At 41.6% G+C, this 16946-nt stretch overlaps 1 protein-coding gene across 1 annotated transcript in view; it reads right to left on the bottom strand.

The window, feature by feature from the left end:
• The window catches only part of CCDC93 (CCC complex scaffolding subunit CCDC93), an 82577-nt gene that overhangs the window by 27879 nt on the left and 37752 nt on the right, over positions 1-16946 (bottom strand). Inside the window, exons 12-13 of the mRNA XM_019748226.2 lie at positions 6349-6465; positions 887-949 (exon numbers count right to left, since the gene is read on the bottom strand). Coding sequence (XP_019603785.2) covers positions 887-949; positions 6349-6465 — 180 coding nt within the window. The remainder of the gene's footprint in view (positions 1-886; positions 950-6348; positions 6466-16946) is intronic.

Below are 16946 nucleotides of genomic sequence, written 5' to 3'. Positions count from 1 at the left end.
TCTTATATTACAGTAAAAAAGATGGGGTCTTATATTAATTTTTGCTCCGAAAGACACATTAGAGCTGACTGTCCGGCAAGGTCTTATTTTCAGGGAAACACAGAAGATGGGGGCCCTCGCAGTGAGGCCTTTGTACGGGGAACAGCTATAGCCCAAGCACCGAAACCACAGTGAGAGCTTTTCCGATCCAGAGGAGAACAGTTTCATGGAAATGCAAGAGACAGAAATATCTCCACTCCCCTCATGACAGAGCTGGCATCAGAGGTGCTTGTTTTCTCCGCTTGGTTTCCCAGGAAATCACAAGTGGGAGGTAAGCAACACTCTGATGCCGATGTGAGATGACACACTTGCAACCTGGGCTGGAAAAACGGATAGTGCGGTTCAAAATATACCAGCAATCCCCTCCCCCTCCTGAGAGCCCCTCACCCATCACACCTAAGCTTCACCGGCAATTTTGAACAGCAAATTATGTCACTCCTGGTTCTCTCGTCTTCCAACCAGAAACCATCTCTCTCAAGGAGTTCAGTACCCTGGAGCTATCCTACAACCTGCTTGAGGCGCAGGGGCTATGTACCGTGAAGGCTCCTTTATGTCCTTCTATGCGGCCCGCCACGGCCTAAGGCCTGCCTTCTTTAGGTAACCTGTCCTGACCCTTACAGCCCCAGTGACCTCTCCCACCTAGATAGATGGTGATGGTTTAGAACACGTCAGCATGGAAAACTCATGGCCTGGGTCAGGCACTGTCATGTGACTGTCAAAATGGACTTGAGCCCTGAGAAGGGGATTATAATCGCTCCACACAGACCGACGACACACGGCATTCCATGAACAGTGCAGGTCAAAATGATTCTTAACGAGGCCCAGGGAGGAAGGAAAACCCACTCACCTCTGTCAGCGTTTTCTTGGTTTCATCATATCTGGCTTGTAGGTTGGTATGATTTGCCTGCAGCTGTAAAGGAAAGATAGAAGACATCTGCTGTCATTTGATCCTTACAACAACACAGATATGGTTGACACCCCCATTTCACAGATGAGAAAACAGAAGCTCGGAAAGATTTAAAGGTGGGAATTTTAGAAAGGTTTCCAACAATAAATGAAGGAAAAAACTCATATGATTAGATCAACTGCATGTCAGGTGATGTACTAGGTATTCTGCATAAATCCTATCACTGAATCCTTCTATTCACTGGAAGAAGACATTATCCTCATTTTATAGATGAGGAAAGAAAGACTCAGAGGGATTAAGGTACTTGACTAAAGCTTCAGAGATGATAACTGATAAAGCCTGGATTCAAATTCAGGTCTGATTTTTCTCTGTTTCTCTACAGAGATTCAGTTAACCAACTTGCCCATTCACAGAATACAAACTGCATCTCAGTACTCGGGATTCTAGCACAGAATAAGACTCGTTGGCCAACAATGCAAGACAGAAGAAAAGATTCAGGACTTCAATAGTAAGAGAAAGAAAATGAATTACCTTTACTGTCAAAGTTACATAATTGTTACCTTACGTCTCGAAAATGTCATTTCCTTTTCCTTACTATAAAGGTGTAGCCTTGTATGTCTACGAACTTTAGAAATCTGAAAACATTCCATTAAGAAAGCTCAAAGGGTTTGTACATTTCTACTTTTGAAAAGGGGAAGTGGCCAAAAACCACTGTCAGACTATTTGTTTGTTACCTGTGTACAAATTAACGATGAAAAATTTTATCCTACGTCTCAACGAATATTTCAAAATAAGTTGCCACACTGACCCTTGAACCTGCAAGCAACCTATTGAGAATTATGTCATCTTCAGAAATCATTACTCCTTAAATCATGCTTCTTGTTAGCAGTCTTCAGACTGATGAGTGGTCATACATCCAACAAGGCCTAGCAGAAAACCAACTCAAGCAGAGAGCAGATGTGATCAAGAAGGGACACAGGAGGACTCTGGCTTCTCCCTTTTCAGACAAGATGGGGCGCATTCAAGGTGATATGGCCATAGACGCTTCTCCTGTTTCAAAGGGAGCCATCTGTGCGATGAGAACTTTTACTAACCTGTTTGTGTAACTGGTAGATGAGAGGTTTTCTGGAGAAAGCTTTTTTCCCCTTCTTTGAAACCCTAGTGATTTAACTCAAAGCTTTTTGGGACTCCGGGAAGGAGTCCCGGGCCTTTCCCACCTGCGTCCCCCACCTTCCTCCCTACCTCTCAGCCCTGCATCTATCCACCCACCTGACCTTTACTCGTGCTCTGCTGAAATGAGGTGTGTGGGAGGAGACTAGCAGCATGACACAGGCCTTGACCTTAAGGAGCTGGACTAGTAAACGGGGGATTAAAGGATGAGAAAAGCAGGAGCAGAGCGAGGCTCAGGGGCGACTCCAGGAAAGATTCACCGTACTCGTCAGGGAATTTAAGGCAGGCTTCACCAGCAAAGACTCACACAAACTGAATCTTGGCAGGGAGGTAGTGGCTAAGAAGGGAAGACTAATCTCTTCTCTAATTAATTTGACTAATAAGAGTTTTCTTCATCTCATCTGACCATATTTTCCTAAACAGGAAATGTCCCAATGGCGAGGCTTAGTTTTCATTTTGCTAGCATCCTCCATGATTCTACCTCCATTTTCTCCTTCATCACTGATCTCTAGACTTAGCGCACGATTCAGCTGACGGTTAATACGTTCTTTCTGGATTCCCTTCCTTCCTCAATCCAGGTTTCTTCTCAGCCATCTCCCAGCGGCACTCCAGTTCTGGGCCATCGCAGCATATCCCCTTGTCAGGCCATCACGTGTTCTGCACTCCTCCTGACCCCGCCCCCATTTCTCTACTGGGCTAAGACCGTCTCCAGGGTTCTTATCTCCATGCCTTGGTTACTTTCCACCTGTACTATCTTGTGGGAGAGGTTCTTGGATTTAAAGTTTAGATTCTCTCATATACTATTGGTAGAAGTATACATTGGTAAGATAATTGATGAATAATTTGACAGTTTCTAGCAAAACTGAAAATGCATATATTTTTTGAGCCAGCAATTCTACTTCCTAAAATCTATTTTAAAGAAATATTTACGTATTTGCACAAAGATGACTGTATGAAGATATTTATGGTAGCATAAATCTGCAATTGGGAAAAAAAGTTCCTGGAAAAACCTACATACCCATGAACAGGGGACACAATAAATCAATTACAGGACATATATACTGTATCACACTATACAGTCATTAGAAAGAATGAGATAGATCTCTATGTTCAAATCTTGGTTCCACTGTGTGACCAAAGGCAAAACTAGTTCACTTCTCTGTGTCTCAGTTTCCTTATTTGTAAAATGAGGATAGTAACAATACCTCCTTCATAAGGACACTGTGTGAACCACATGAGTTAATTTTAAAAAGCACTCAGTAAAAAAAAGGTCCTTATTAGCCATTATTATTACTAATAGAGAGATATCTGTGATAGGGTAAGTAAAAAACAGTTTTGTAACCAGACAACCTACTGTCCCCAAATATTTGCAAAGGCCGAGAAAATAGAGGCTAGCTCTAAGAAGTGTAGCATTTTTATCTTTATATAGCTATATACTATGTGGTTTATTTACAGTAAGCTTGTATAATCCCTAGAATTAAAAAATGTGGTCGAAGCATTTAAAAATTGAAAGGGACAGGAAAAAAATGTGTTGTAGTGCGTGCACTACACACACGCACGCACGCCCGCACACACTCACACATACTCTCATTATGACTCATATTCCGTGCCCACAGGAAGTGTGAGGTGGACACACAGGGCAGGAGGGGCTGGCGAGGGAGGCAGTCGAGGAGACCGAGAGTGGAAGGGGTTAGGACCCAAGTTCCAGAGACCTGGAGTCTTACACAAAGGGCGAGCTGCTGGCTGCCCTGTGGCTTCCAGCAGACAAAATCAGATACTAGTAGAAGATGAGAAGATGCTGTAGACGAGCTGACCTGGGGGTGAGCAACCTTCTGTGGCAGGGCAAACATAGGGACAGTAACAAGGTTTAGAGGCTTCAGATTTTTTTGATAGCACATTCCAAATTAAAATGGGTGTTAGCAATGGGTTTCTGGAAAAAAATGCATATTCTTATAGCTCAAATCATTTTTTGAGAAAAAATGCTTATAAAAATGTTGATGTTGGTTTTTAATCTTTACAAAATTAATTATCTCAGCCTTTAACATGCTCATCTTTTGTTTCTTACATTTGCATAAAGCTGTGGCTCATAAAAAGTGCATTCCTGCTTGTGTTTTCATTTCATCCTTGAAGTAATCTCTCTCGGCACATTTTAGCGTCATCTGAGACCCCTAACTCAAATGTGGGATGTGACCGTGGGCGAATCCCTCCCTCCCGACCTCATTTGTGCACACAGCTGACCAAGTTCCACAGCCAGGTATGACGGCACACGCTGGGCATCTTTACTAACACCAAGCACAGCGGTAAGGACCAGGGTCCTTTACGGACAGCTGCTGCCTTTTGGGCAGCATGCCTGAGATATAACAGGCTTTTGGTAAACACAGGTTCTGAACCAATGGCAAACGGACCGAGAGCCAGAGAGGCTTCCCCCTCAGCTGGGCTGAGGATGGGCCAGGACTGCCACCGAAACGTTCTCTCCACGTTGAGACAGCCGTTGGAAGCAAACCTCTATGCATGCTGAGGCTCTGGCTCAGGGGACGTGATATCCTCAGGACGACCCTCCCTCAGAGCATAAAGACCTTATGTGGATCAGCCTCGTCCTTGATTCTGTGATGAGTGGTTTTTGGACCAACCACTTCTAGGTTCCTTTTGCTAGGAAGGGTCAGGAGTCAGGATGATATTCTCTGCACTGAGCATTAAAATGTCTACACCAATTGTCAAATGGAAAGCAAATCACAGTCAACCTTTGCATCCTTGTTTGCTTATGATCCAGAGCGCTTGGCAAAGCCAACCTACTGTTTGTTCGCTGTGGCAGAACAAGTTCTAATAGAACAAATTCAATCGAAGAAATGACTGGGTAAGACCGTTTGATAAATATCTTTTTATTATGTGGGACCTGAAAAGATGAAAAATATACAACTTCAAAATGCCAACTGGCATCCATTTTTGGAAAATCAATTATTATAGGAACTACTGGTGAACTGTTTAGAAAGCCATATGCAGTCTCATAATCTTTTGCTACATGTACTTTTCTGTTAAATCTTATTGCCAATGCAACTGAAGCAAATTCCATCTTTTTATCTTCTAATGACTGCTCCAGAATCGAACTCCCTAGCTTCCTCTTTACTTTTCAGGGCAAATATATGAAGGTCTTCCTAAGACAGTCCCATCCATCATCAAGTAGTACAGAATGATATCTCCTAAAGCTGTCTTACAAGTTATCCGGTCTCCATTTCCCCTACTGCCACTGGTCAGAGCCATCACCAGCTCATGTCCAGACTACTGCATCAGCCTCCTGACCGTTCTTCCTGAATCCCTTCTCACCCAAGTGCAATTAATTGATGCTCCCACAGCAAACAGGATGGTCTTTGAAACATGCAAATCTGATCACGCCACTCTCCTACTTAAACCCTCCAATGGCTTCCGTTGTCCACAACATGACCTAGGATACTCTGCTGACCAGCTGCCTCACTCATGACTCTCCAGCCACAAAGCAGAAACTGGCCAAGACGCTTCCTGTACCAGGTATTAGTTCCCGTTGCTGCCCAAGTCCTCACCCAAGCCCCTCCACCGCCCATGCAGACCTCCTGCCCAGCCAGCCTCACTCATTTTTCCAGCTACAGTCCTCTGACCCAAGCTTAAGTCAGGTCTCCCTATCAGTCATGCTTTCGGCAACCTGACTTCTCCTTCCAGCACTTATCACAGCTGTAACTAACGATGATGGATGCGATTTGTTTAGTGTATGCCTCCCATTATTACCTTAAGGTCCCCGAGAGCAGGGGTAACCTGTTCTTCATACGTCCCCACAGCCTAGTTTAGTGCCTGGCACATATAAGCGCTTAGTAAATAGTTGTGGATTAATAAATGCTATTCTTGCCCTGTCATCTTCTTCTACAATAGAAGTTGGCAAACGTTTTCTGTAAAGGGCCAGAAGGTAAATGTTTTAGGCTTTGAAGACCATGTGACGTTGGCTGTACCTGCTCAACTCTGCCACTGAAGCTTGAAAGCAGCCACAGAAAATACATAAACATATGGGTGTATGTGTATTACAATAAAACTTTATTTACAAAAACAACTGGAGGCTGGGTTCTTGCAAGGGCCACAGTATGTTTACCCTGTTCTGGAACCTCCTTTGACCATTCTCCCACGAAGATCGTAACTCGTTCCCCAGTTTCCCCCTTCTTGAAGAATGCTTTCATTTTACTTGAATAAAATTATAAAAAGAAAACACTAACCTCTTCCAGATGTTTGGTCTTTTGCAGAATCTGCTTGTTCAAGGAAATGATTTTCCGACGATGTAGTTGGGAAGTTCCTAATTTTTCTGGACTTTCTTCAGCTGCCAGCTCAGATTGCTGTAGAAAACATGGAGGGCAAATCCAAAGGATTTAATTAGTCCACCTTGGTTCATGTAAGACAGCCCCATCCCTGCTCGGCCTGGGCAGAGCACCGCAGGCTCCTGTGCAAAACCCTGGTCCCAAGAAGATGATTCTGGCAGAATGATCAAAATTCCTACCAACAGAACCTGCACTGCTGGCAGAAGGAACAGCATGTGCAGAAGTACAGGGGTTGATAACTGTGCTTATGTTGACATCTCATAGGCAACAGGACATCATCAAAGGGTCTTAAATAGAGGAATAACATGGTCACATTAACATCTGCTTAAGAACATTCTGGAGTTATCAAGAATCATGAATTGATTCACTTTCATCAAAGTATCATAAGCATCTGGTTAAAAAGTTTAACCATTCGGAAAAACTCCCAATGAAAAGCAACAGTCTCTCAACTTATTTCTCCCCATCCATGGGCTCTTTTAACCATTTCTTATTTCTCTTCTTCTGGTGTTCACAGAGCATAGATTTGAGAGGGATAAAAGTTGCTGAGAGAGGCCAGAAGGAAACTCCTGGAATTATACAGGTGAGGAGGGGATGGAGAAGCAAGGTTGGACAGGACACAGAGACTGTCAGGACTGGAAGTAAGGGAGAGACCTCTGCATTGGGTGATGAAGTGAACGTGCAACATCACTGAGAAACCACGCGAAGAAGGAAGCGGCTTGGTGTGTAGGTACTGAATACAAACATAGGCCTCAGGACCCCAGTGAGAAGCCCCAGGAAAGGAAGTAAGAAGTTTGACTGACTCTGTTGCAACAGGTGTCTTTAGAACACTTCTTGGATGATCATAGTTTTATTAAACAGTTAAATGCCCATTATAACCACATTTCCTTTTTTACTAGGAGGAGTATCCCAATTCCAAGTGAATCATGGATTTTTCAGTCCAAGTGCAACAAAACTATTTGGGTATTTGACTTTTCCTGTATGTTGTAACAGTGATCATAGACTGGGAAGTTTGGAAGGTTTACCCATGGGGAAAAGAGATGAGAAAGTGAGGACGGGAAATCAGATGGTATAGTCACCATTTATTTTGGCTAACCATTTATCTGAATAATTCAGCCACATCATTAACAGATGAGTTTTTGCTGCTTAACAACTCTGGAGGTGGGAAACAACCAGCAGGATATGGCAGCATAAACCAGTAAGGGATATCATTTTCTATCTTGTGGGATGGTAGGCCATAAAGGAAACAGAAAAACTAAGCATTTGGTTTTATAACATTATCTAGCCTTGAAAAGTGGGATTTTGGAAAATGTCAACTAACATACTCCAGCTTATCTGGATTTCTGGGAATTGAAGTTAACTTTTAAAGATGCAATTGGACACATCAAGATATTCACAACCTGTAGTCTGGGGAAGGAGAATTGTTCCTGAAAATTATTTGAGAGTACACAAAAGGGAGCGGGGAGAGGAAAGACCAGCCCCTCTCAATTTCCAAATCACTTATCAGAAACAGAATTATAATTAACTAATTATATCTCCTCTACTTTGAGTGCATCACCCTGAACTGGGTTATTTGGCCACTTTTGTCTGCTACATGTTTAACAGCTTTTCTCTTATAATTTCAGATTTGGGTTTTAACATCCAACTTGGATTCCCTGACACTGACTTCCAAAGTGTCACTGTCATATCCTCAGAGCACTTTACTTTACTAGCAGAATCACATAAGCCTTCTATCTCGTAAGTTGTTGACATCTGAAATGAATGAATTCCCCATTCACAGGTACTATCCCCCATGGTATGTCTCTGATGGTAGGATTACCTTGAGTACCCTGATCTCCAGCCGCCTGTCTGGCTCTGGACCAGACCAAGTAGTGGGCAGGCAGGCCCCAGGGGATCGGTGTCTCGCTCACCTCCCAGACTTCCTCCAGTCTGATGGCTAAGGACACACTCATTCCGTGCAATTCTGCGCCTTGGGCCTGGGATGATGTCTCCAACTCTCAGCAGGTTCTCCTGCTCCTTAACTGCTTTTATGGCCAAGGTTCTAAGAGAATGAAAACTACATTTCCCACCCAGCTTCCACAACCTCTTATCAGTGTGCCTGGTACACCACAGCTTTGTTTTAAAACGGTGACCTTCGACTTCACCTCCAAGCACTCTTCCTGCAGGAACACCAGTAGCTATCTGGATATCTGGAGAGAAGGCTTCCAGGCTGGCTGGCTAGCTGGCTGTCTCTCTCTCCATTTAAATTTTTAACCACATGGTCCCTGAAGACCCTTTCAGAGGGTCTTCAAGGTCAAAATCCTTTTCATAAAAATACTAAGATACCTTTTCTTCCTATTCTCATGATTATAAAGTGAAAAGTTCCAGATATTACATGACATGTGATAATACCATTGTTTTGATGTTACTACATAATTAATGTATTTATTATTGTTATTTGTGGATGAATTAATACATAAGCTATTGGGACCTCAGTAATTTTTAAGAGTTCTTAAAGGGTCCTGAAACTAAAAATTTTGAGAACCAGTATTTTAATCTAAGGGTTTGCCTCACTTGGGACTAATCATGTATTGGTCCCGATCATTGATTAGCGTTGAACTCCAATCAATGGAGTGGGCCCACCCATCATTTCTATAGCATTGAGAGGGGGAAGCTCTTTCTGATTCCACTCTTTTACTAGACAGGGATTCAGAGAACCATACTGAGAGAAGATACTTGCAGTATACAGAAAGAATCTTGAAATCTCTGTACAAATGTACGATTATATCTCCGTTACGACAGTGTATGTTCTCAGCAAACATAGGCTTTCAAACTCCTTTCCCTAATTGCTAGGCAGCAATTAGCATTGCTCTGTGGCGCCCCTGAAATTTACATCTGCAAAGGGTTCGTGTGCACTGATAGCGGGATAATCAGTACTGTTTCCGTATCTGACACCCCCAGCCCGATTAAAATGAACAACGTGCACATGAACAGGCCCCAGTACATAGAAATGGGAGTTCTTCCACGTGCCTTGGAGTCTAGAGATGGAGCTGTGCAAACTGCTTTGTTTAGTGGGAAGTTATTTCTGTACAGATAAAATCTTTTTATTCCAGAGCTGAACTGAAGAGAGTTCTTAGCCTAGTCAATGGAAAGCTGATGGCTCTATTTTTCAAACATACTTTTAATTAAGCCATTTAAGTTTTGCATTTCTTTCAAATACCCTCCTCAAAGCCAAAAGAGTGAGACTGATAAAGGCAGAAAGTGGTTTTTAAAGCAGTATGTCTCATTGGACACTGTTCACCGGCAGCCACAGTGGGAAGAACACTGAAGGTGACTGAGTTGGATCTTCCAGGACGAGACAAAGCTGTCCAGGTGGAGAACAGGAAAAGGGGCTTTACTGTAAATCCTTGACAAAACAAATTAAAACCCTGACTTCTACTTAAAAAGTGCAACAGCTCTCAAAGAATACCAACCATCTACAAATATTCCATTTCTGTTTACACTGGAGCGAGGGCTATAGTACCAATCTACTTTTGTTCAACAATTTCAGATTAAGAACGTGCTTTCAAATCCACAGCATAGATTAGATGACTTCTAGTGCAGATTCAATGTTTTCTAATAACTCACACATTCACAATTTCCATCCTTAAGGGAACCAGATTTAAATGTCATTCAATATTAGTCTAGTACAAAATAGTAAATCCCTCAGAGAAACAAAAAATGATTACTTCAACTAAAACTATACACTTTTATAATGAAAGAGACCCAAAAGGTTATCTACATACCAGTCTTCTTAATATAGGAATCTCTCCTATACCACCCCCCTCCCTCACAAACTATGGTCACTAACCTGTCAGTAACAAAGATCCCTATCTCATGAGGGTGCCAGAAATTCTCTACACTGAACAGATGAACTTCACTTTCTGGCACCTTGACGGACCCTCCTATTGAAAACAAGTAAAGAGACAATATAAAATACTTATTTTTAAAATCTTTTCAAAAATCTATAAGCTAGCAAGTATGGAAGAAATCCTGGAAGGCCAATAAAGGCTAGTAAAAGTGGGAGTCCAGGAAGGTAATGTGTACCCACTGAAGTTGGCTTTTTTCTTGAGGATATTTGCCAAAACCAGGTGATCTCAAGCTTTGATTTTTTTTTTGCCATTCAACACCTGCTTTGCATAAACCTTGACACAAATGTTAAGAGGGGAAAAAATCTGCAATGAGATTTTATAACAACAGATTGGAATTGAAGTCACAAATTACCTGGATAGTCTAAAAACCCACAAGTCAAGACTATGTATACAACAGACTTGGTCTGGGGTGTCCCCTGGTGCTTGCCAGAAGCAAAAGCAAATACCCTTGGGAAGAACACTGCTTCAACTCTAGGCCTCAAAGAATTCCTACAGATGTATTTTCAAGGAATATGAATTCACAGTCAAAAATCAAATGCACACACAAAGTCAAAGTATCATGAGCAAAAGCCAGCAGAAACAGACAGCAGAATCAGACCTGCAAAGACTCTAATAAGTGCCCGTCCATTCCTCCCTGAAGCAGCAGAGATCAAATGTAATCACTCCCTCACAGAACAGTTCAATTTATCTTATCTAGAAGTGCCCACAGCTCTTTCCTCTCTCCTTTCTGTAAGAAGTATCATCAGTACCTTTCACCACCTTGGCCACTATCCTCTGGACATACTGAGCTCCAAAGTGACCTTTCCAAGCACTCCAGATGGAGTCTGAGTACTGCAGATAAAATGGGATCATCACTGACGTTCTACACTTTGCTTCTGTTAATGAAACCGGACACATAAATGTTCTTTTCAATATTCTTGACTCCCACTAGTGCAACCCCATGAATTTCAAAGACCCACATTTATGTAAAAGGTGTGATCAAGAAATACAGTGAATGTTTAAATAAAAAAAATATTATAGTAAAAGACACACTGCCATTAATCCCCCTGAAAATACTCCCCCTTGCTTCGAACAAACTTGTCTCATTGTTCTTGCCACTTTCTGAAGCAGTTCTGGAAGTCCTCTTTTGTGAGTGTCTTTAGTTGCACTGTCGTGGCTGCCTTGATGTCCTGAACCGATTCAAAATGTTTACCTTTCGTGGTCATTTTGACTTTGGGGAAGAGCCAGAAGTCACATGGTACCAGATCCAGTGAATAAGGTGGATGAGGACACACCATAATGTTTTTATTTGACAGAAATTGCTGTACCAGAAGCGATGTGTGACATGGAGCCTTTCCATTGTGATCAACAAATATGGTGACTGCTGCTGCTGAATGCCATCCAACAGTAAGGCAGGATCTCCAATATGGGAAGATCCCTAAGGCACGTCAAACCTTAGTAACAGTGTGTGACAAGTTTCAACTTGTTTGGTGCAGTCAGTCGGGTGTGAGCTACGGTTGAGAGAAGGTGTGCTTTAAAGTGTGCTGTAAATCATCCTCCATCATGACAATGCTCTGTGTCACACATCATTTCTGGTAAAGCAATTTCTGTCAAATAAAAACATGACAGTGTGTCCTCATCCACCTTATTCACTGTGCGACATCTGGCTCTTCCCCAAAGTGAAAATGATTCAGGACATGGAGGCAGCCACGGCAGCAGAACTAAAGACACTCACGAAAGAGGACTTCCAGAACTGCTTCAGAAAGTGGCAAGAACGATGGGATAAGTGTGTTCATAGTGAGGGGGAGTATTTTGAGGGGGATTAATGGCAATGTGTCTTTTACCGTAATAATTTTTTTTTTAATTTAACCATTCACTGTATTGTTTGATCACACCTTGTGACATTTCCGAGTCTAAGGCACAGCCATAGGTCCCAAGGTTAGCAATACAGCATCCCTGCCTAGAATGTACGTAATATTTAGGAAGTGTGAACAAAATTCACAACCTCTCACTTGTATCCCTATGAACTACTGTCCGGCCAGATGGTATCCTCACCAAATCCTGAATCTGTACAACTGATTTTTCTGAAATTAAATAAAATAGTTCACATTTACCTTCTTTTAAAAAAATGAATATATTTGTTTGGGTTCATAATTTCAGTCTAAGACATTTTTGAACGTTGATTCTATTCTCCAATGTACTGGCCACCTTTTCTTTTCTAGCTTAAAATGATGTTCAAATCTGACAAAACTAATTCCTATGTCTTTATCCAAATTTGATAAAGAGCCTGAAAGGTGTAGGTTGTGCTGTGTAGCTTGAGACAATCCCACCAGATTGACAGTTCATTAGCCAATAGTATTCTCTTTCCTGTTGTCACTCAGAATTTAGGAACTCTTGAAGCAGTTAGGAAACACAAATATATTTAGCATCATTATTTCCAGATTTACCAGTTCCTTAATCTCTAAATTTTGATTAGTTTTAAACTCTCCCGACCTTCTAATCAACTGCCAGTTTTCTCTGCTGGTTGCATTATAAAGTGGGATAAAAATGATCATGGTAGAGGGGAACAAAATACACTCTTATCAAATGTGTCTGTCTGAATTCCCTTGAGACTTTCTTTCCTTTGTGTTTTTATATGTACATCCCTGACCATACCCTGGCCATTACCTCTCTGTGGCTACACCCAGCTCTAATTACTTGAGATTCCCCAGGTATTCTTGAAAGATCTCATTCAAAGACAGAATATTGGCTTCCAATTAACTGCCAGAGAGAGAACGGTCTTGTTGAATTGGTACGACTGACTCTTCTGCCCTTCTAGGGACCCTGGACCTTCCCTGGCCCAGCCTTTCCTGGCTCAGCTTCCTTCCCTTTCTTTTGGCTCAAGTTAGTGGGGGATAGTTAGAGTAGAAGTGTTTTTGGACAGTCAGGCTTTCTACTTTTCTGCAAATCACATTAATAGACTCTCCTTCCCTATAAAAATGAATGTTAAGACGCAGTGGGCACATTAGCCATCAACACCAAAAAGCACAGTGGTGCCTCATCTAGCACATCTGGGAGGGAAGGGTATTACCCTTTGGAAACAAAGAGAGATGGTGCTCCTTGGCTGAGAGCCTACCGTCACTCATGAATTATATATCTGGAAGTTTCTTCACATTCCTCTTCCCTGCTGCTTTACAGGATCCATATTAAGTTGAGTTACCTATCTCAGAGAACTGTTTTGAAACACATAGATTATTGATCATGTTATACTGTTATAAGACCTTACAAACTTTACAAGTGATAAAGAAGCCTGCACCCATTTTCTACCTCATTTTGATATCCCAATGCCTGCTGAATTTCCAAACCCTTGTACCAGGCAGGCTGTTTCATTCCTTGGTCACAAAATAATTTTTACTTTCATCCTCCCAATACTATCTTGTTGCTTTTCTTCCCTAAGCAAAAACCCATCCTGATATGAGCAGAATTTGGGTTTCTCTCAAGTATCACCAATTGCTTCCCTCCTGGGCATTCCTCAATCCCATCTCTACTTCCAAAGGTTTCATTACTGAAGGCAGGGGCATGGACTTTAGATGAATCGCTAGTGCCTGGTTTCAGCCCAATGTATGGAAGTAAGATTAAAGAGAAAAACACGTTGTGGTGGACAGCCCTAAGATAGCCCCATGGTCTCCACCCCCTGATGTTCAGGCCTTTGTGTAATACCTCCCTGTGAATGTGGGTGGGACCTGTGACTTGCTTCTCAACAGCAGAATACAACAAAGGTGATGGGATATATGTGATTGAATGTATATACTTATGTTACATGAAACTGTAATGTCTGCCTTGTGAGGTGGCATTCTCCCTTGCTGGCTTTGATGAAACAAGTGACCATGCTAGGTAGGCCTGCATGGCAAGGAAATGGGGATTAGCCTCCACAAGGCAGCAAGCAAGAACTGCTGACCTCAGCTAACAGGTAGCAAGGAGCTGAAGGCTGCCAACCACTACGAGCTCAGAAGCAGATCTTCCCCATTTGAGCCTCAGATGAGACTGCAGCCCTAGCAGCATCTTCACTGCAACCTGGAGAGCCTGAAACAAAGAACCCTGCTAAGCTGTACCCAACTGCTGACCCATACAAACTGTGCAACAATAAATGTGTGCTGTTTCATACCACATTTGTGGTAGTACTGCCATTCAGCAATAGATAACTAAATAGACAAACAGAGAAAGAGAAAAGCAGCGCTGATATCTGATAGTTAACCTGGTGCTCTCAGCAAAGCCTTGATGTGGCTGCAGCTGGCCTGCACTCACATTAGGCCTTGGTGTTAAACATAACAATTCCAAAGAGCATCAACGTCAGACAAGGTCATGACCATTCTCCAATCAAGTCTGAACATGGACTAAAACCTAAACAAATCCCCCAGATGACCAAACATCCCCCTTGATTGGCTAATATGAGTACACAGATTTAATCTTGATTCATTCCCATGCTACAGATAAGATTGATTTAGATGCCCATGCATTAAAGTGCCCCTCCTTAAAGCATCCAACACAGATCAAAGCCCCACTTTTTTGAACTTTCCCTCAAATAACCTAAAATAAGCCTGAATCCTGTATGTGCTTTCCAACGCCTCCTGATTGAGATGCCGCATGGTTCCCCACTGGTGTGTGGTCTCCCCCACTACAACCAGCAACAAACCCAACTTGTTCAACTACAGGTGTGTTCCTAGTGGTCTGTGGCTGGGGAGCATTGATGAAACAATAGCCAACAAACAAACAAAGGAAATTAAAAAAATAAACATGATTATCATGAAACTTGCATAAAACTAGAAGCATAAACCAATAAATCATAAGAGTCCATATACTGTTTAAGTATAAAACACAAAAGTATAATAAACTATCTCCAAGTGAGCATAAAGAAATTATTGATAAATGGTATTAAGTGGGTAGGAATAGGAAAACTAGGGTGGATCTACATTTTAGACTAAAGAAAAGTGAACTCAACAGAGGTTAAAGAATTAAACACGATTAAAAGATGTGCTGAAATGCAATGGATTATTTCTCCAGACCCATAGAAAAACTAAGACTCTGTCATTTGGAACAATAACAAAGAAAAGGTTGACCTGATTTAGGTACGAATGCCTACATGATGCCAATCAAGGGGGATGTTTGGTCATCTGGGGGATTTGTTTAGGTTTTAGTCCATGTTCAGACATGACTGGAGAATGGTCATGTTTTTGCCTCTGTCTTCATGACCTTGTCTGATGTTGATGCTCTTTGGAATTGTTTATGTTTAACACCGAGGCCTAATGTGAGTGCAGGCCAGCTGCAGCCACATCAAGGCCTTGCTGAGAGCACCAGGTGTCAGGGCTGCTTTTCTCTTTCACCTGTGCAAATGCATGTGATGAAAAGCAATACAAAAACAGAACAGCCTGAGAAATACCTGCATCACAGTGACAAAATATTTAAATTCGAATACTGTGTTCAAATTTCCAACAAAAATACCACACATTCAAAAGATAAATGAGCAAAGGCTGTAACAGACAATTCACACAGCAGAAAATAGAGCAAACAAAAACATGAAATCATATTCAAGTTCTCAGTGGTCCAGAGGTGTCACTGTATAGCTAATAGAGTAGCCAGGGAGGCCAATGAACAATCAAGGCTGGAAATGTCGGGGCCATGTTGCGAAGCCCCATCATCACTGATAGTATTTATGTTGTTACAACTTATTTGACACAGAGGAGTCATAACCCAACCATCAACTCCTAGGAAATCTTTTCACAGAAACTATCTCCTCAGTTTTAGCTATAATGGCAACAAGAAAGAACTTAAAAGTCTAACAACAGGGAAATGTTGAATGAATTGTGCTGTAGTAACACATGGATTATCTAGTATTCAAATAATTGTGAAAACATAGAAAAGGTTTAGGATTTGATGTGACCTAGAAAATGCAGACTATAAAAATGCAAATAAAGGCTACCATTAGTTGAATAGTTATAATGTGCCAGGCAGTATTTTAGGCATTTTGGTCACATTTCAGTTAATCTTCACAACACCTGACAGGAAAGCACTCATTCCCATTTTACAGACGAAGATACTAAAGCAAGGAGAGGTAACAAATTGGCTGAAGTCACATGCCATGTTTCCCCGAAAATAAGACCTAGCTGGACCATCAGCTCTAATGTGTCTTTTGGAGCAAAAATTAATATAAGACCTGGTATTATATTATATTATATTATATTATATTATATTATATTATATTATATTATATTATATCATATTATACCCAGTATTATATTATATTGTACCCGGCATTATATTATATATTACATTACATTACATTATATAAGACCCGGTTTTATATTAAGACAGGGTCTTACATTAATTTTTGCTCTAAAAGACGCATTAGAGCTGATGGTCCAGTTAAGTCTTATTTTCGGGGAAACACCGTAGCTGGGAAGTAGAGAAGAGAGATATGAACCAAGATATGACTCCAGATGCTGTGTTTTTAACTGCACTGTTCCATCTCTTTTAGACAGACATGATGATTGGAACTAGGTAAATAAACTATGGCAACTGGCAACAAACACTGGAAGAGAGTAGGCAACTAGGCTATAACTGTGATGTGGGGTTAGGATTAAAGGCAATTTAATTTTA

Source organism: Rhinolophus sinicus, linkage group LG01 (assembly GCF_036562045.2).
Source record: "Rhinolophus sinicus isolate RSC01 linkage group LG01, ASM3656204v1, whole genome shotgun sequence".
In the NCBI taxonomy this organism is placed as follows: Eukaryota; Metazoa; Chordata; class Mammalia; order Chiroptera; family Rhinolophidae; genus Rhinolophus; species Rhinolophus sinicus.
This window is presented reverse-complemented; position numbering and strand designations above follow the sequence as displayed.